The 22,487-nt window shown below is 32.1% G+C and overlaps 1 protein-coding gene across 5 annotated transcripts in view; it reads right to left on the bottom strand.

The window, feature by feature from the left end:
- The window catches only part of CDH8 (cadherin 8), a 523,303-nt gene that overhangs the window by 112,205 nt on the left and 388,611 nt on the right, over window positions 1-22,487 (bottom strand). For all 5 annotated transcript variants that reach the window (XR_012485894.1, XM_074286561.1, XM_074286563.1 and 2 more), the window contains exon 9: window positions 7,469-7,590. Coding sequence is in view for 4 of the 5 variants with exons in the window: in XM_074286561.1 (XP_074142662.1) it covers window positions 7,469-7,590 (122 nt within the window). In the remaining variant the exon portion in view is untranslated. The remainder of the gene's footprint in view (window positions 1-7,468; window positions 7,591-22,487) is intronic.

Below are 22,487 nucleotides of genomic sequence, written 5' to 3'. Positions count from 1 at the left end.
CAGTTCTGTGACTGGCTATTGGAAAGCACATATTTTGTAAGTGGTATGAATGCATATATATGTTCTGTATATAGAGATGTAACAGGTATATAACATGTCTGTATATTTATATTATGCTAGACATAAGGAGCATGGTTATATGTTATGTTATTTACAATAATATATAAATAATGCATTTCACCTAGTTATCTATTATGGAACTTGCAATGTAAATTTCTAACATGAGCAGATCCATAGCATAAAACATTAAAAAGTAAATACTCATTTGGATTCAAAAATTTGAGATGATCTTTCAATATTTCTTTTCCATTGGAAAATAAAATGTTAATCATTTTTTTGAGCATCTACTACTTGTCAGCCACTGTGTTGAGCTTTACAAATATTATCTCATATGATTTCATAACAACCCTGGATCAGCTATATTAATCTCATTTTAGATTTGAAGGAACTGAACTAAACAAAGGTTAAGTCCCTTTCTCAGATTTCTATGGCTAATTAAAGTCCAGGGGTCCAAAAATCAAATTTGAACTCAGGTCTTCTTGATCTCAGTTCCTGTTCTATCAGCTGGGACACAGCTATCTACAAACCTCTTTTATCCCAGGGTGATCTCTTTAATAATGAGAATAGCAATCTCTGACATTTATATTAAGGCTCTAAAGTATGCAAAGTGGTTTATATCCCTTATCTCACTTGAGCTTTACAACAGTCCACTGGGAAAATATTACAGGTCTCATTATCTCCACTGAGGAAATAGAAGCTTTGTGCCTATATTTTTATCTTCTGGCTGAGGAAACACTTTATTCAGTCTGATTTATTCGCATCATTTTAAGATTCAATTGGCCTTTTGAGCAGTGTTTTGAGGTTTCCCAATTATAAGCATGTAGATGAGCTTTAGTGAAATGGATGCAATTTATGCTTTTAGTTTGGAACTCTTTCACATTAATCAAACAGAAGGAACTCCACTCTTCTGATAAAATTTAACTATGACTTAAAATGGAACCAAAGTTTTGCCCCCAAATCTTATAAAGCAGAATGTATTAGAATGTTGGAGTCTAAATATCAATAGCATAGGATATGAATGTGAATTTTAAAGGAAAATACATTCTCATGTGCATTTTTGGAAGCTTCCAAAAGGATCATAACAGGGATATGCTGTGATAGGTTTTGCCATATAGCTATTTTAACTTTCAAAACTAACCAATTGGATTGAGCTAATCATTGCAATAATTAAAAATAAAAGTGTTTGTTCTCAAAAGATATTGTTATTCAGAAAATTCTTAATGGGAAGCATAGTTGTTGTTGAAAGAACACTGGATTAGCAATATGAGCCATGAATTCAAAGCTTGTATAGTTCTAAGGAAGACACTGAATAGTTTCTTGCAAGGCAGTTTCCTTATTTGTAGTTTAAGATTGTGTTTTCTATAAAGTTCTTTCCAAATCCAAGTTCTATGATATTTTTTAAAGTCAGTTATTATCAAATTCAATGTTACCTTCAACAAAAGGTGGCTTGTTAAAGTGGAATCCTAGATGTGAAGATAGCAGAATTAGGTTTTAATTCTAGTTCTCTCAATTACTACCTAGAGCAGTTTAATTGTTTTTCAAATAAAATGATTTGACTAGATGACCTCAAAATTGCATTCCAACTCTAAAATATTTTATTCTCTTTTTTAAAAAGAGGGTATTGTCTTTGAAAGATAGTTCATGAAGTATTCATCCCTATTTTCAAAACACAGTGTAAAAATGTTGAAAGATGTTTATTTTATGTATTTGTGCATGATCATTTTGAGTATAAGGGCTAAAAACTTAAATTTGCTAAAAAATCAAAATCAAGATAATTCTAGAAAAATATTGAAACATGAAATTTTTTGAAAGTCTATGAGAAGTGGGACTAGACCTATGCCTTTGTGTATGCAATATATATATATATATATATATATATATATATGTATATATATATATATATATATATATATCCCTCAATATTAACAAACATTATGAGCATAATCAATGAACAAATATTTGTTGTTAGATACTCTTCTAGGTCCTGGAGTATAGAAAAAAAATATAGCATGTCCCTCAAGTAGATACAGTCTACCCAGAGATAATGCATACATAAATATATATATATATATATATTTGTGTGTGTGTGTATATACATATATATGTGTGTGTGTGTGTGTATGTATAAAAGTGTATGAAAAATATATCCTAGATAATTGATGGCAGGAGGGGGTAGCAGCTTGGGATAGCATGAAAAGTGTTTTGTAAATGATAAATAAACACAATGATTATGCTATATAATCTCAGTATTTAATAGATACAGAAAATCTAAGTCATTATCTTTCCAAGAGAAGCTGAACACATATACACATCTACACATAATGTATATATGTGTGTACATATATATATACCTATCATATATACAATAAATATATATGATATTCATTGTTTATATAGCATATATTAAGATACCATATTGTGAATATATTATTCATGTAGAATATTTTAACAGAAAAATTAAAAGTATTATATTACCAGTGATTCATATATAATCTGTGAATATATATATATATATATACATATATATATATGTATCTCTATATCCACACACATTATATATGTATTGTGTATATGTATATGTATATATGTGTAAGTACATATATGTGAGTATGAATGAATCTTCAGAATTCTTGACATGACACTGTCTTAAAAATAATTTCAAGAACTTTTAAACAAAACAAAACAAAAACTTTAAAGAAGAAAGCAAATAAATGAGACATGGAACAGATCTACCATTTGTAGCATTCATTAGCAATGATGAAATTGTAACCAAGAAATCATCACTTGGTGACTGATTTGCTATCTGAAGAAGTAAAATTATAAATCAAAAAGGAAAATCCAAAAAGTCAATCCAAGAAGAATTGCTGGACCAAACAATATTAATACAGTGAAAATCTATCAGGAAGTGATAGTTGTAAAGATAATCATTCATCAATTTTAAGATATCTCAAATTTCATATGATTTCTTTTAAATCAAGAAAGAACAAAACACTAGTATCTTCTAATAGAAAAGTCTCTGTTTTTTAGAACATTGTTTTAAATGCCTTGTTCACATATGTAGATTTTTTGATAGAGAAATAAAAAGAGAACAGATCACATGATCAGTAATTTATTATGAAAACAACAGCTTTACCATTTCACAAAATTTAATTAAAGTATCCTTACTTAGCTTATACTTGACTAATTAATAAAAAGTTTCGCTAAGCAGGGCAAAATACAATACTAAAGACTCTACTCCAACAAGATATATTCCTAAGCATACATTAAGATCATATGAGGTTCTTTGACAAATGATACCATAGTGATTTTCTGATTATCGAAATAATAATGTGTTGTTGTTAATAATAATGACGATGATATTGGTTGGTTTGATATATGATTTTAAGATTTGCAGTGTATTTTACATTTATCATTTCAAATATCCTCAATATAACCAGATTAAGTACCAAAAGAATAGAAATATTCATTTTATTTATGGGGATGTTGAAATTTGCTTAGTCACAATTCGCCAAGACTGTGTGAGAATTAAAGGTGTAGAGAAAATCAAGTAACTGATAAAACAGGAAGACATACCCACTAGTATGCCCTGAACAATCAAACAAGCAAATAATCAAAATAGAGGGATTCCTAATAAATGTCAAAGTCAATGGTGAGATATATAAACTAAGAAAGCTAATAAAATCTTGGTTTTAACTAAAATAGTCACAGAGGTTAATGCTAGTAGAAAATAGTACTCTTATCCTTTGCTAAGATGAATATGAATGATTTTCATAGATAAATGATAATTTAGGAGATATGATAATAATCTTGAAGTATTTTAGGATTATCACTTTAGAAAGTAGGAATTTGTCTACCTTGGCCCCATAGAGCAAATTTCTAAAAGTTAAATTTTGTCCTGATGTAAGGCAGTAACAGTTAAAACTCATAGGAATTGAATAGTCTGCTTCTGAGGGTGATGAGTTCCCTTTCTCTAGAAGTCCTCCAACAAGACTTGGAGGAAGACTTGGTTACAGTGTGGAGTACTCCTATCCATGTACAGGCAAAAGGGCCTTAGATAAGCCTTTTAACTGCAAGATTCTCTAATTCTAAATTCCCCAATTCACATTTATGCTAACTGCATCAATCCCCAGAATATTAAAAAATAATTCTCACTGAAAATTTGAAAGATATTCACTTAATGATGCACACTAGGGGAGGGAGAAATAAATGAAGAATGCATATTTACTAAATTATGATAATAGCTTGAAGGAGAATCCACTTAGTGCATCAGTACAAATAACTTTGACAAGACAAAAATAGACAGTGACCCAGATGTATAATTGAGTAAGATTAAAGAAAGGCTGGGTTACATTTGATAAATTTTGTAGTCCTTGCAACTAACCTTATTCCAGAGAATGCATTTTTTACGCTAGTATTCTCCATTCTTGATGACATTTTGCAAATCATACAAAATCACAGTTTGAAGAATGATGACTTTAGGTATTCCCATGAATAATATTAAGTGGATATGTGATCATACAAAATAATAATATTTATAATAATAATAATAACAATAATTAGAAAAGGAAGCAGGTGTTTTATATAGTTTAAGAAAAGAAAAATAGGTACATAGTCAAGCATAGCTTGAGCATCCACAAAACATGCACTATTTTAGAAAAGGCCCATTTGCACATTTGGTATATTCTCTAGGGCTAACTTCTCAAAATGTGGCTTATAACTCTATATTTAGTCTACAACTGAATATGAGGGTAGTGAAATTATGATTTATTATCACTAAGTATTTGATTTGTATACCTATTTTATAAACCTATATACAGGGTCACATAAAATTTTTTTCAAGCAAAAAAAAAGGGTCCTAAGGGGAAAATGTTTAAGAATTCCTGATGTAGGGGAAGGTCATTCAAAGACATGGATTAGCATCACAAAGAATAAGAAAGCATGGAAAGGTTATGATCTGTCCTAGTAAAGAGAAAATTCTCATAAGTGAGATCATGTGCCCATTAGATTTTCATGTAACTGAACATGATGCTACTAGACTAAGTTAGAAACCAAAATGTTAAAATGACCTCTGGAAAATTCCTATCTTCTAAAGACATAATGAGTTTATGTTAAAATTATAAGTGAAATCAATATTTTCTCCCTTTGATAGCAGGTATTTAAAAATCATTGATTTTAGAGCTGGAACAAAAAACACCTTTTTTTCCAGGGGTTCTTAACCTAGAGTCTATAAAGTTATTTTTATTATTTTAATAAATTTATTTCAATATAATTGGTTTTCTTCTGACCTTGAATATTTTATTTTGTGCATTTAAAAATTATTTGTTGAAGGAATCTAAAGGCTTCACCAAAGTGCCAGAGGGTCTGTGGCATAAATAATGCAACTCTGCTTCATGCCCATCCTCTCATTTTATAGAGAAGGAAAATGAAGTCCAGAGAAATAAAATGATATATTCAAAGTAATACACTTAGTCTATATTAGGGTCATGTAGCTAGAACCATAATTTCACCCTCAGTATTTTACAACATCCCTTACTCCTTTTGTTTATGTAGTATTCATCCTATCATGATCATCAGATGATGACTCTGAAGTGATGATCTCTGAAGGCAATTCCCAGGAACGTGTTCTGACCAAATCTTATAGCATCCTTAAAGTACATAGACTCCCAGGATAACCATTTTGAGGGGAACAACAGTCATGTGTCTGTTTATATTTTAAATCATTGTGCTACATTAAATTTTGACTTTGAAATACATTATTTTATAAAATAATTATTTCATAGAATAAATTAACTGTTATAATTATAATAAGTATAGATATCTCAAATGCTGTAATAGTTGTATAGGAAAATCCTCATTTTCCTGGAAGGTCAAAACATTGATGTTTTTAATAGTTTTAAAAAAAGGGCATCAATCTACAGTATTGCTTACTTTGAAGGAAAAAAAAAAAAAAAACAAATCTGACTTGTCAGGTACCTGCTTAGGCAAATAGTAAGTTTAATTCCTAACACCCACATGAGGCACAAGAATAGTTAGATTAACAACTCTAGTGTCATACTGTCAGCTGCTGTTTATTTAAATTAAAATGTCACCATCCAGAAATAAATGAGGAAGTTGAAAAATGGTAAATTTCAAAAACATACAGTACATTGGCAGCTTGGTAAAAATGATATTACATTCTTGTTTCTGTTGAACTTAACATTGGCCTATTTCCATTTTAACATGTAGTAAGATTCTAAGATTCTGCTCTACCCCACCCCCATCATTTCTACATACACTACTGTGAAGCACAAAAAAAAAAAAAGAAAAAAAATGGACATAATATATGTAAAGCATTTTGCAAACAAACCTAAAAGGCTGTATAATTGTCAGATATTATTAAATGAAAAACATGAATCATTTTAATAATTATCAACTTATTATTCTTATTCTTATTATCTAGACTTCAGTGTGGATGCTCTCTCTACTGAGACAAATCACAGATTTTTCAAATCTTAATAACTGATTTCATGTATCCCAACAGATTACCACCTGTGATGAATCTTTACTCCCTAAACTACCCTATCATTGACCAACAGATACATGGTCCATTGAAAAGCCCATAGTCAAAACTTTTTTAGTATCTGTCAGAGATGATCTTTATTGGAGACATCTTCAAGAATCTAGTCTGTATCTACCAGAGAATGCTCTTTATTAGAGAAGCCTTCAAGAATATAATCTGTCTGTTAAAATGAGGAAGAATTTTGTTTAGGAAAGTTTATGAATGAATAATAATATGCATTGGTAGCAGGAGTCTCCCAATCAATGATATTGGAGCTCCATCAAAGTCAATTCTCTATGCAGCTTTGAAAAGAAAAATTCCCTCCCCAAAGTTCACTAAAAAGTTGTTGACTAAAATTTTGCACATATTGTATTTATCTATTCTGCATTTTTTGGAGGTTTCCTGTGCTTTTCTTTCACATATCTTCAGTTAAATATTTTTTCTTTCTTTTGAGTGTAATAACTCAGGTTCTGACATAATTAATTCTCAATTTCATGTTTTTCCTCTTTTTCTCTTACCCTATAATGTCAAACAGCTTTCCTATCCTAACCTGAAATCATATTTTTGTTTGTTTCTCAAGTACCCTTTTCCAAAAGATATCTCTAACATGCTATTTCCCTTTTGTATAAATGGAATAGCTAGCTACTCTACTTCTGAAGCCAATTTGACGTTCTTAATTCTACTATCAGTAGGATGAGCTACCACACATGAGACAAGTACAGGATCTATATCTAATGTACTAATTGACATATTCACTAACTGTTTTCCTAACATATATGTTAAAAAAAACATGGGCTATACTTTAGGTTATTCAATCATGAGACAGTGGTATAAAAACACATTCAGGATTAACAACATGGAGATATTTACTTGGCCAGGCTTTCCATTCTCACATAAAAATGCCTCATATTCGGATGCGAATTCGGGGGCGTTGTCATTGACATCCAGCACTTTAATAGCAACAGGTACTCGAGATATTTGACTGTGGTTCCCTATGGGAAGGAAAAAATAAAAAGCGTTGAGTGTATTTTACTTTATTTTACCTTGCATGTACAATTTAATGGGTTTAAAAAATAGTCTCCCATAAAGTGAGGGTGTGTATGTGTGTGTGTATATGTGTGTGTGTATCTATCTATAACATTCTAAAATAGGACACTTTAGTCAAAGCATATGTTGCATCTGACCATCCAACAAATAAAATTAGTCAGTGCTCCATCACCGAAAAGAAGAAGAAATCTACCTCAAATAATCTTTGGAAAGATATTTACTTAATGACGACCTTCTTTGACTAAATAAGATTTTTTTGTCCTCTGGTGTATCAGGCTTTGTTTTATTGATAAAGTGCATTATACACGAGGGAAGGGATGTTGTAAACAACCAGGATTGATTTCTTTGTTTATCTTTGGCAGAACACAGTATATTTTGCTCTATTAGTCGCTCTGACTGCCCATATATTATGTTCAGCATTAAAAAAAAACAATAGCTCAGACCAATTGTACAAGATGAAGGGTGGGCTTAGAAAAAAGTACAATTAGACAATACTGGGAATATTTTTAACATTCCATTTTATTAATATTTGATGGTCCAATTGATGCTTTATAGGAATAATTCCAGATCATCTTTAATAGAAGTATTCATTATTTACTGTGTTAGATGTTGGAATGGATAGAATACTGAGCATGAAGTCAGGAAGATCATCCTTCAAATTTGGCCTCAGACATTTGTTAGATCTGTGAATCTGGGCAAATAACTTAATTTCAATTTTCCTCAGTTTCTTTCTTCATAAAATAAAGATAGTAATAGCACCTATCTCTCAGGATTGTTGGGAGGAGCAAATGAGATAACTATAAAGTTATCTCATTAGTAAGTGCTATATGTTATATAATATGCTATATAATAATCTTCATGTGCAATTTGAATAGCTGAGACCTCCACAAATAATTCTTTAAATAAAATATATTTTCTTTCATCTTAATTTCTAAAATGATTGATAAATTGGCCAAGATAAAGTGCCATTATTTTAATCCCTCTTTTTTTCTAAATGCAATGCCATTTGCTTCTCACTCTAGAGTATAATGATCTTGTGATCTTTTGAAAATTATATACAATGCTTTGGAGATGGCTGATTGTTTATTTGTCTTTCTATTTGCATGACACTGAATATTAATAAGGAAATTAAGTGAGAAGAAATATTTGGTTTGGGAATGTATTTCAAAATTCTGACCTTTATAATGATGATAAAATCTAAATCATTACAACCATCAAATATTATTTTTTTAGAAAATACTTTTTCACAGCAAGAAGTAGTGTCTATTTTAAATAGCATGGTGATACAACACACACACACACACACACACACAAACACACACACACAATTATATATGATAAGGACATGTGGATACCCTGTATTCAGTGACATAATCACTCCCTATAACTCAAATACTGCTTCCTTGATTAATTTGTTGACCATTTTATCTCATTTTTTCTTTTTTCCCTTTTCACATTTATTTCTTTTTCTAAAACCCTCTTCTTATTTCTCTTTCTAATCTCATCCTAAAGTGATGCCTTTTGTTCCAAGACTTTACTTTTTTCACCCTGGGTTTCCATATCAGCCTTATACACCTCCACTTAGATTATCTTCTTAATTATCTTCATTATCTCCTTTTTCTTATAAATATGTTCTTCAAATTAGTAGGGTTCATTCTTAGCTTAAAAATGTCTTCACTTGACCCTCTTAGCACCCTATGTTCCTTTCTTACTTTGTTTCTCCCTTTCCATTTCAAAATTATTGAATTTGTACAATGATAATATATATAATTCATACATACAAACATACATTCAGGCACTTGTGTTTAAGTAACTTGCTCAGTATCACAAATTATTAAGTGTCTGAGCCTGTATTTGAATTAAAGTCCAACTTACTCCAAGGCTAGGGCTCTATCTGCTATGCCATCTAGATGCCCCATTCATATCTTTTTAAGTAAACAATTTAGCACATTTTGAACATCTATTATAAGCTTGGGACTTTTTTTTTAGACCTTTGAATTTTTTCTTTAACTTCCTACAACATAACTCCTATCCCTGCCAATGTATTCAACACTTCCTTAATCTATATCTATTTGCCAAGCCACAGACAGAGAGAACACAGTACTATGTTGCTGAAGGTCGTATAAAGATTAATAAGATATATCTCTGATATTAAAGGGCTTCTAGTACAGCAAGGGCAATGCCTGAGATTCAAATAACTATATTATTAAGTAAAGAATGATAAGTGCCTAAGAAAGGAAAAAAAATTCTATTTAAAAGTTCACAGGAAGAAAAAACCTATTTTAGTGGAGAGATCAAGAAATACATCAGGGAAGGATTAAATATTGAAATTTTATATATCTTAATCTGAAAACTAAAAATTATTTAGCCTTTTAATGTTTTCTTTTTATTAATTATACAATGATTTTCCTCAAGGCCAAACTATTCCTTTGACTTGGGATATTCTGAACACCTTATTCCTAATCATGTGTCTTGGTGTTCAAAAAATAAAACAATAGCTATAACCAAGAAGATCTGAGTTCACATCTTGCCACAAATATTTATTAGTTATGTGATCGTGGCAAGTCATTTATCCTCTGTTATCCTCAATTTACTGAACTGTAAAATGGGAATAATAATATCTTATAGAATCAACTGATATATGATTGTAAAGAGTTTAGCTCCTCTTAAAGTGCCATATAAAATATAATTAATTTTATTACTATACAGTTTATCACATTCCCAAACCTCCCTTTCCATTTTTGTTGCTCCCTCCCTGGTACAAGGCTTTTTACTATGCCTAAATTTTGAAAAATTCTCTAATCAGTTAGCTTTCCCAGTTCCTAGGGGAGTTCAGAATTTCAGTTTTATATCTCTCACCCTAGACTGATGTTTTGATTAGTAAATGACTAAGTACACAAAAGGTCAGCCTGTGTTTGATATCCCATCCAGGTATTTACCCCAGCTATCTTTTCATTTATACTTTAGGCTAATCCTAATCTCCTCACTTTACAGATTGTAGAACTGAAGATAGTTCCTGAACCAAGATTAAAGATTTCTTAACATTTAGTTTATTGTGCTTCTCTCTATACCTTCTCTCACTTAAGCTATTATCATGAAACCAATAAAATTTCAAGGGGGATCACAGGCTTTTCTACATGCATGGTAACTAGTTAACAACATTTAACATACTATTAGTTTGTTGACTAAATCACATGAATGGAAAGAAAAAATGATTGCTGAATGATATGAAATGCTAGAGGTTCTCTAAGAAAAATGAGACCTCTATCCAAATGAAAGGTATATTATTAGTGACTTTTTCATCAACATATGTTTGAGTGGAAATTGAATACCAGAAGTATTTATTCATTATAGTGACAGGTTGGACTAGGTCACTCAGCTTTTGGATTTTATGACTTTATGCTTTTAATTTAATGAGACACTTCTTAGCACTCAGCAAGCATTCATTAAGCAACTAATTTGCTCTAGATTTTATGTTTGAGATAACAGACAAAAGTAAAGTCCTCCCTGACTTCAAGAGAACTCCAATCTAGCCAGAGATGACTATATGTACATGTTTAAATATATTAAAAGTTGATATAATTTTATAGAGAAAGCACTAAGCATCTGAGGGGATAAAGAAAGGCTTCACATGGAAGGTAGCATTTGATCTAAGCCTTGAAAAACTCTAGGGAAATTATAAGAATGAATTTTTGGCATTTGGGGATAGCCAGAGTAAAGGTATGGAAGGTTTTGTGAGATGGAGTTCCGTGGATGAAGAACAGTAAGAAAGCTACTTTGAAAGCTGTCTCCCTTTCCCTCAGTTTCCTAATAATAGACTCTCCTCAGTAGTTATTGTGAGAAAAACAAATGTATAAAATTGTTGTTTTGTTTCTTTTTTTTTTTTTTGCATACCCCAAGGCCCTAAGTGAATGCTATTATTGCAATTTTCAGTTAGAGGACCTTTCATCCATTAATAAGCATTAATATGACCAAAGGAAGACAGCAGAAGCAGCAGCAGCAACTACAACAAACAACAATAAATCACTCAGTTTTATAATTTATTATGCTGTTGTATTATAAAAGTCAGAGAAGTTCAAGGATGAAGATACTGGCCTCTAAAGAAAGAAGCAGGAACATGAACCAGATATTTGGCTGATGCTTGGTTCAGTACCAATTTTAATCCAATAGTCCATATGTTAAGTTAACCTATTTTCTCTTTGTACCTTCTATCTTTAATTCCACCTTCTCTAGGAGGCTTTTCTATCTTCACCTCATCCCCCATCTGCTAAAGTCTTCCCCTCCCAGATAACATTTGCATAAGCTTAGTCATTTACATTATTGTCTCCTTCATTAGAATATAAGCTCCTAATCTGGAATTATGCCCAAAAAGTTATCAAACTGTGCATACCCTTTGACCCAGCAGCGCTACTACTGGGATTATATCCCAAAGAAATACTAAAGAGCGGAAAGAGTCATATATGTGCCAAAATGTTTGTGGCAGCTCTTTTTGTTGTAGCTAGAAACTGGAAGATGAATGGATGTCCATCAGTTGGAGAATGGTTGGGTAAATTGTGGTATATGAAGGTTATGGAATATTATTGCTCTGTAAGAAATGACCAGCAGGAGGAATACAGAGAGGCCTGGAGAGACTTAAATCAACTGATGCTGAGTGAAATGAGCAGAACCAGAAGATCACTGTACACTTCAACAACAATACTGTATGAGGATGTATTCTGATGGAAGTGGAAATCTTCAACATAAAGAAGATCCAACTCACTTCCAGTTGATCAATGATGGACAGAGGTAGCTACACCCAGAGAAGAAACACTGGGAAGTGAATGTAAATTGTTAGCACTAATATCTGTCTGCCCAGGTTGCATGTACCTTCGGATTCTAATGTTTATTGTGCAACAAGAAAATGATATTCACACACATGTATTGTACCTAGACTATATTGTAACACATGTAAAATGTATGGGATTGCCTGTCATCGGGGGGAGGGAGGGGGGGTAATTTGGAAAAATGAATACAAAAAAAAAAAAAAAAAAAGAATATAAGCTCCTGCTTTTCTTTTCTTTTTGTCATATTTTAAATAATTAATAAATTAATAAATTCTTGTTAACTAATTGGCTCACTGATCTTTTCTTATCATTCTATCTCTTGCTCTAAACAGTTCTTTTTTTCTAGAACATAAATATATAGAGTTTACTGTTTTCCCCTACCAGAAATAGTTGCATTAATGATCTGCATTTTATGCTCTAAGTCTTTATTAATCAGAGAAATGCAAATTAAGACAACTCTGAGGTACCACTATACACCTGTCAGATTGGCTAGAATGACAGGGAAAGATAATGCGGAATGTGGGAGGGGATGTGGGAAAACAGGGACACGAATACATTGTTGGTGGAATTATGAATACATCCAGCCATTCTGGAGAATGATTTGGAACTATGCTCAAAAAGTTATCAAACTGTGCAAACCTTTTGATCCAGCATTGTTACTACTGGGCTTATATCCTGAAGAGATTTTAAAGAAGGGAAAGGGACCGGTATGTGCAAGAATGTTTGTGGCAGCCCTCTTTGTAGTGGCCAGAAACTGGAAACTGAGTGGATGCCCATCAATTGGAGAATGGCTGAATAAATTGTGGTATATGAATGTTATGGAATATTATTGGTCTGTAAGAAATGACCAGCAGGATAATTTCAGAAAGGCCTGGAGAGACTTACATGAACGGATGCTGAGTGAAATGAGCAGGACCAGGAGATCATTATATATTTCAACAACAATACTATATGATGATCAATTCTGATGGAAGTGGCTACCAATAGAGCAGTAAAGAATTGAACCAGCTATAGCCAGCAAAAGATCTTTGGGAGATGACTTTGAAGTACTACATAGAATTCCCAATCCCTCTACCTTTGTCTGCCTGCATTTTTGATTTCCTTCACAGGCTAATTGTACACTATTTCAAAGTTCAATTCTTTTTGTACAGCAAAATAACTGTTTGGACATGTATACATATATTATATTTAATTTATACTTTAACATATTTAATTTGTATTTGTCAATATGCCATCTGGGAGAAGGGGTGGGGGGAAGGAGGGACAAATTTTGAACAGAAGGTTTTGCAGTTGTCCATGTTGAAAAATTACCCATACATATATCTTGTAAATAAAAAGCTATAATGAAAAAACTGATTTGTATCTTAGCACAGTATCTGACATATAGTAGGTATTTAATATATGCTTATTGAATTGTACTGTGTGTCAATCTATTTAGGCAGGAAGACTCAAAAGTTTCTTGCAATTTTTCATTTTTTCTAAAGTTCTTTATTTTTGTTCTCCATGTGTTAATGACAACAAGATTCATAATCCTCAATAAAATATCACAACATAAGAACATGGCCTGGGTGTTTAGCTTTCAACCTTTCTTGTAGATTAAATCTCTGATGGATGTATGATTAAGCCCTTTGTTTGAAGTAATAATATTTGGTTTGGAGTTCAGTTTCTTATTATTTGTGTAACCTTGAAAAAGCCACTTTGTCTTGACAACACTCTGGATTCTCTACTCTAAAAGAAGAAAATTATTATTTGCCCTGTCCAGCTCACAGTATGATGGTATTTTGCTTGACTGCAAATATCTGCTACAAGTATTTCTTAAAACTTTTTTTCATAAGAATGATATGGGAGGAAAATAATTTTTGATACTTGAAAAATAATTTAATTTAAAAATTAATAAAAATCTTTATTGGTATAAAATTCTAAAAAAAAAAAGAAGAAAGAAAAAAATTGTGATTTAATTTTATTATAGCTATTCCTCTTGGTTTGGAGTTTACTCAATTGGCATACTCTATGTAATTATTCACTACTTGGGGTTTTGTTTTATTTTCTCTAATCTACTGTGTATTATACTCTGGGACTATAAGGATATATAGTTTAGTCAATAAAAGAAGCTAAATTTAATCTTGCTATGGTTTTCATTCACAGTTCCTGCCATGTGAAAAAAAAAAATACCTACAGAATGGGTAAGAGTAAACCCACAGAAGTGAGGAAATGCTCTATGAAATCTCAACAAGTTTTAAAAGAGAATGTTTTTATACCTTCCCTAGATATATTTGGTAGATAAAAATAGTCTCCCCAAGTCCTAAACTCACATAATCTGAGAATTACAAGGGATATGAAAGGCCTTTTAGTTTGACCCATATACAAAAATAATCCCCACTGTAACATACACCAAAAGGGGTCATTCAGATTCAATTTTAAGATCTTCAAGTAGGGAGAATCCACCATCTTTTGAGGTAGCCCATCTTTTGCACAATGCTAACTTGAAGGATGGTCTCATATCTCTCCTCATATTTACTTTAAACTTTACTCTGCAGATTTGCACACCTCTTTGGGTTTTGTCCTCTGGGAAAGGTGCAGGAGAGAAGAGAAACTTTAATCTTCCTACATATACCAACCCTCAGATACTTGAAGACATCTATCTTAATTTTTCTCCTAACTCTCCAGATTCTTCTTTTATCTAAGCTAAAAATTTTATTTTCTTAAACTGATAAATCATGTGGTAGGTAATTAAGACCCTTCATTATTCTGATTGCCTTCCTGCCCACTGGATTCTCACTAGCTCAACAATTCTATTTGTTAGGTTGTTTCCGAACTGAACACAAAAACTCCAGATGAGTTATGGCAAGATCAAAAGAACAACGGGGTTATAACTCACTCTATCTCTGTTTCTGGAAGTTACAGCCTCAATATTCCAATGGTTTGATGGTGGTTCATCACCCTTATACTATCTTATACTATCACCCTTGAGTGCCTTCCTTCTTACATGTTATATTGATGTCCTTTTTTCCCCTAGAAGGACCCTCCTTTTCTCCATTTGTCTAATTTTTCTCTCTCCTAAAAGGGTTAAACAGTTTAATAATTTAGGTGTCATCTGAATTTTAACATTAAGATGTAGATCCAAAGAAAAGAAATGGCTTTCACGGTCTCATTCAGCTAATAATTTGTTTGTCAGGAAAAGAATTGAGGTCCTTTGAATCCATTCTTAGATTAAGCAATGAGATGCGAGCAGATGTAATGATTCATTTGATGTCTACAAACCATAGAATGCACCAGATCATCTTTTTCTTTTTCTTCCCTCTAGTACACCATGTCCTAAGCATTCTTTGGTGAAAGAGTTAGTTGATATTCCCTTATGAACATTGTGTATGTGCCATAAATGGTCTTCAAAATTACTTCTTAATGGGATAGAAAAAGTTGAGACAGAAATCATCAGCTCAAAACATTCTGAGCAATCTTCCTTCCCTTTATCTCCACTGGATAAACACACAAACAATGAATACAGTGTCTTATCAGGATTCTCAGCACAAGTGTCATATTTAAACACTAAAGATTTACTTTTATCTAAATTAATAAAATGACGGGCAGTTCACATTTTAAAGACATTACAGAGCAGTGTAATTAATTAGATAAGCTTCTAAAGAAATTATTCATGTCCTTTGTGACTGCCCCCCAAATGTTTGTCTTTCATCTGAAAGACAAATATTAAACATAAAGATATTATAATTAGAAACTTGATGAGAATTCATTAAAAAAAATAATTTTCTCAATTCAAGAGATGGGGACAAACAGGCATGGGAACCAAGCTTTGGAAACTCATTTTGAATGAAGTGAAAAAAATGCATATACATATACATATGTGAATATGTATGTATATATACATACAATATGGATGTGGACCTATAGACCAAGACAATAGAAAAGCATTCTCTCTCTTTTTCTCTGTACAACACACACACACACACACACACACACACACACACACACACACACACACATCATATACATACAAAATCTATTTTCTTCTTCAATGAAGGGAAATCTCTAATAAATGCAGATGATGAGACTTGAAAACTCGGGGATTTTAGCCTTAGCCTTTGCCCATTACCTCTCTCTCAGACAATTCACCCCAGAAATTGTCCAGCAATTTCTCCCCTTCCCTTAATCAAAGGTAATCATCAAACTGTCTCATCTTCATTGTCTAAATATGGTTCTAATTGGATTCCATGGGCTTGTGTTAGTCAAGATTTTTAAGTATTGGAGGGGGAAAAAAGAACTTGACTGACTGAAATATACTGGTGAGGCTTGATAAATAATTCTTGAGCCTTCCACAAGCAGAAGGATAGAAGCTATGAGCAGTAAATTACAGTCAACAGGGGAATGCAAAATATGTGAATTTATAATTGAATAGGGGATGAAGGGAACAGTAGAAGTTTATAAAACAGGAAAATGTGAACTGAATAATTGAAAGACAAGACATAGGAAAATAAGAAAAAAAACCTCTTTCCTCTTCCCAAAACAGTAACATTATGGGGACACATGAAATGGGGTACTACATTAAGGGTTGTTTGTTGACTATAGGGGAGGAAAGAGATTGCTGACCTTGGAATTAAATTTTGGATTTGAGGCTTACCTCTGATATTTTGACAGTTTTGTGATATGGAGCTACTTTTGCAGCCCCTGTTTCCTCCTCTTTAAAACAGATTTTATACTTGCATAGTGTACTTCAATGAGTTGTTAAAAAGAAAGTGTTTTGTGAACCTTAAATAGCCGAATAAATGTAAGTTATTATTATCTTTTGGAGACATTATCCCCCAAGGGCTTTTGTTCATTTTTAGATCTTTAGGGATTGAAACAGTATAAAAAAGTGCTGCTTCTTGAGTCAGAGTATCTAAATTTGAATTTCCTTCTTTAATATTGCTTTATTTACTGTGTGACCTTGGATAAATTGGTTAACTTCTCTGAGCCTTAATTTTTTTTTCTATTTATAAAATAAAGTGGTTGAACTGGAGACCTACAAAAATCACTTTTAGTTCTAAGCTCTCTTTGCCATCTATCAGTATATGATAAAATGAAAGGAAAAGAAAAGCAATAGGGAATTGGGATTTGAAAAAAGGACATTTTATAAAATAGAATCATTAATAAGTATGCCTTTGGTGTTCCTACTTTTAATTAAAAACTTTCTCTTATTTACATATCAACATTTTCAAATTGTACATCATCTAAATAGTTTAGATTGCCATAACTACTGGAATTTTACTAACTTTTGTTCTTGATCTTAAAGAGAGTATCATAAAAAAGACACAATACTCCTCATCTTGCAAGTGCCTTTTAATATTTGAATATACTTTTTGGTTTTGTTTTCAGAGGAGATATGTAAAAATCCACTCATCAAAAATCATTTTCTAATCTGACAAAGAAATATAGATATAGATATAGATATAATATTGTCCAACCAATCTATGAATAAGAATCTTCTCTTTGAAAAACCAGCAAAATAATCAATGCAATGGCAGGAGATGAGGAACTTGTTATCCTCCTAGAAAGCTTGAATTATTAGAAATACTTTCATTACATTCAGAGTGTCTGTGACTTCTACCCATTTTTCCTAATCCTGCTTTTTTAAATCCAAGCACATAAAACTACTTTCCCACCTAACAGTCCTTGAAATGCTTGGAGTTAGCTGTCATCCTGGACCCTTCCCAAGCCTTGTCTGCAACAGACTAAATATCCACAATTTCTTCAATCAAACATCTTGGGTTACCATTCTATGATTAGCATTCACTACTCAGAACTAAATAAATAGTTTGGCCAAGGATTAAGACAACAAACTAAAGACTTTTGTCATTTTGGACAATGTCTTTCTTAAATCAAGAACACATTGACTTTTTTGCCTACCATAATATTTCTGCCACATTGAATTTGCAATGCATGGGAGACTTGCTAGGTTTTAAAATTTATATATTTAAAATAGTCTTAAAATTTCTTAAAAGAATTGGCTCAAAATAATGATCATCCTAGTTTAAGACTTTATCGGTGTCTCTTGGTCTTTCTCTGTCTCTGACTCCATCTTTCTTATTTATTACACATTAAAACAAGCTATCTAAATTGTGCTGTTGATATCTACGTATATAATATTAATAAGTAAATCTAAGAAAATGAACAGTTCTGTGTTAACATTTGTCTGCTCTCAACTTTCACAGTTTAACCACCAGGATAAATATAAATATATGTGTTTAATAGACTCAATTTAAATCTTATCATCAGATCAAAAGAATGAAAAAGGTCAGTGAAATATGACCCATGTGTGTGTATTTGTACAGTATATCATTTAGAGGGCATGATCTTAAAATCTTTTCATAAGGCTTTTCAAGGATATGTTGTACTTCCCATGCCCAACACCCATGCTCACATATCCACAGGCTAATATAAATTCAAATATGATGGTGTCAAAAGAAGGGTTTCATAATTGTATTAAGATGGCACATTGCAGCAATTGAATTCATATCTAAAATATTGCAATCATTTATCTTTTAATGTCTGGAGTAGCTTCCGTATCTCCATTTTAAAAAAATCATATTTTGATACACTATTTCCATTAATTTCCCAGTAATTAAGGTATGAATTGTATTACTTCTTACTTACTCAATGGTACAACGTTTATTATGTCACATCCTTGAATCCCTTTTGAATTGGAGTAGCCATGTGGTCAATGACCTTCAGAATTACTGAATAGTAATTAAGGGAATGTTCTCCCCAGTGAAGGCTCTGACTGCAAAGGCAGGAAGACTCCTGGACCCCGGTCTTCGCTATGATACATTTTGGCCACAGTGAGTTTTATATTTATTGTGACATGTAACCAAGATATATGTGCACATCAGTGTAAGTAAACAAATACATTATTCAGAATAAATGACTAGCATTGCGGTTTGAACTGATTATACACCAACCTACTACCTCAGCGTGGAGCGGTTGACAATAAAAATGATGATATTTCACCCACAGCTGCTAATATTAAGTACTTAGAATATATATGAATGTAAAGAGATCTACATATTCTCATCCATACATCATTACTCCCTCCATCTGCATTATGATCTGGACAGCCATCTGTCTATCCATGTATTGGTGAAAGGTAAATACTGACAGAATATTATGAGTTGTTGAAATCTGATTTAAAAAATAAATTAGTCCTATAAATGCAAACCTATGAGCAATGTAAGACAATCTGTTGTGTTAAATTTTTAATGAAGCCACTGAGGTTATGGATAAGAGGCTGCTGTAAAATATAGTGTCTGTTCTAGAGAAGTACTCTGAGGTGTCTTTGTACAGCTTAACCACTGTACATCCCAATCCTGAAGCTCTCACTCATACATAGCATGTTCCCTTTAACAAAATATTTTCCTCCAGGCAACCCTGTATTTGGCAGTATAAAAATAGTGTTGATGTCATTTTGCTTTTGAGTAAGCTAAGGTGAAAAGGAGAAAAATGACTTGCTTGAGATCAGAATTGGTAAGTAACAAGGCTAGAATCTGAACTCATGTCAGGAGACATAATGAAGACATAGAGTCAAAGGAGCTATATATTGCTCTTGACTGCCTACTTATTATGATTTTGACCTGCAAGTCACATAACTTCCAGATCCCTCCATTCCTTTATCTATTAAAAGTTCAGTTGTTTTCAAGCATGCCCAATTTTCATGGCCCCATTTGGGGGTGTCTTGACAAAGAAACTAGTGATTTGCCATTCCTTCTGCAACATTTATCAGAATAGAAAATTAAGGCAAATGGAGTTAAATTACTTATCCATGCTCACACAGCTAGTACATGTGAGTCTGAATTTGAACTTGTTTTTTCTGACTTCAGACCCAACATCCTACCTACTGTGTCACCTAGCTGCCCAACTATAAAAGGCAATTGTTCCCAATGGCCTCTGAGTCCCTTCTAGCTATATAGATTGCTACCAATTATAAATGCTCTCTATCATATTGAGTATCCATTCTGCATTTCTCCTCATCTTTTCTACTCTGTCAGATTAAATCAAAGAATGCTAGAACCAGAAGAAACTTTAGCAATTTTATATTCTTTCATTTTATACACAAGGGACTTAAGACCGAGAGAAATGGCTCTGAGCTGGATAACTTATGGTGTTCCCTTCAACTATCTTTTCTCCTTTTATGTGTTGTCTACTTCCCCATCTTGAAGGCAGGGCCTGTTTTATTTTATTAGTTGTATCCCTAGCATTTTAGCATAATGCCTGGAACAGGGTTGACAATTAATAAATGTTTATTAAATATTGAATATTGGAATTAAGAGTGATTGCAGAAGGCTTCCTATAGAAGTGGTAGCTGACAGTGTTGAAATTTGAAAACCTCATGTCTTCTGGCTTTGTTTCTAACATTTTACTTTCTCATGTTGTCTCTCAATGCAATTAAACAAATACATATTAAATTCCTACTATATTTAAGACACTCTTCTACATACTCAAAACCCAAAGATAGATGTTGTACAAAATAGGGTCTTTTATCAAGGCTTTATATTCTAATGGAAAAAGAGGACAATATTTGTACAAATAAATTGTAATTCAAGAGATAATAGGAATTTTTTAAAATGGTACAATTTGGGGTTATTTTTTTCCCTCAAAAATCTATATATAGGGAAATAAATTACTTTCAAGTTGGCAAAGGAAATGAATAAGCATTTATATAGTACCTACTATTTGCCAGGCACTGTGCTCTGTGTGTGTGTGTGTGTGTGTGTGTTTGTGTGTGTTTATGTGTGTATTTAATAACTATTGTTTGATTTGATACTTATAACAACTCTATAAGAAAGGTGCTATTCTTATCTCATTTTGCAGGTGAGGAAACTGAGACAATCAATATTAGGTGATTTGTCTAAATTAATTCAGTTAGCAAGTATCTGATATCTGATTTGAATTCTGATTTATCATGATTTAGGACCACTATGCCATCAGTTGCTTCTAACTAGGGGAAAAAGGGAGTATTGCATTAGAGAAGTATAGTGCTTTAATTTGGTCTCATGTGATTTGGGGCATTAAAGAAATATTCAATCTTTACCAGATTTGAGAATGCTAAACAGCATAGTTTATTAGGTCATGGAATGCCATGGGAGGAATTTTTGGATAGAGTAATAAAAAAGATGTTGCTGGCATATTATGGCATGTATAAAGGCAGCATTGTGGAAGGTAGATAAAAGAGAAATTATAATGGAAAAAGGAAAACTAGTCAGAAAGTAATTTTAAAAGCCTCTAAGAAAAGTTATGAAGAGATTTATTTCAAAAGCATTTCCTATGATGGGAAGGTTAATAAGCTGGTTTTGGACACACTAAATATATCATGTAAACTAACAATATAGAGCAACAGTAATGCTGTTTGTGAGTCATGCAGATTTGGAAATATTATGAGAAAGTGAAAGAATATGGGCCAATTTCTGAATCATAAACGATACTAGTAAAGCAATTTCAAGTAATGATGAAAAATTTAGCTTGATGTCAGAAATTAGTATTCTGTTCCTAGGGTGGACTAGCCAATAATACATTTAACTTCCAGCAATTCTTTTGTTCCTAGAAAATAATACTAAATGCTAAAGATGCAGATGAAAAGAAAGTTCCCTCAATGACTTCAGAAGAGAACTGATTTAAAAATTATGAACTCTCTAAAGAAGATCTTCCTAACATTATTTTGCATCATGGATCTCTCTGCCTTTCTAGTGAAGACTATGGACCCTTTCTCAAAATTATGCTTTTAAATTGATAAGATAAAATACATAGAGCTAAAAAGGAAACCAATTTATAAAAATTAATTTATGATGGCACACATACAACGCATATATGTGGATCTTCTTTTCTCTAAGATTAACTACTAGTTTCTCTAGTTAAATCTCATTAAAAAGGAAAATTATGCCTTTTGACATCATGGTTGCTTCATCTGATTGCTCAATGGTTCTCTTACATGGTAAAACTTATCATTTATCATAATACCTCAAATAGAATGTGACCAG

The sequence above is a fragment of the Sminthopsis crassicaudata genome, chromosome 2 (assembly GCF_048593235.1).
Source record: "Sminthopsis crassicaudata isolate SCR6 chromosome 2, ASM4859323v1, whole genome shotgun sequence".
In the NCBI taxonomy this organism is placed as follows: Eukaryota; Metazoa; Chordata; class Mammalia; order Dasyuromorphia; family Dasyuridae; genus Sminthopsis; species Sminthopsis crassicaudata.
This window is presented reverse-complemented; position numbering and strand designations above follow the sequence as displayed.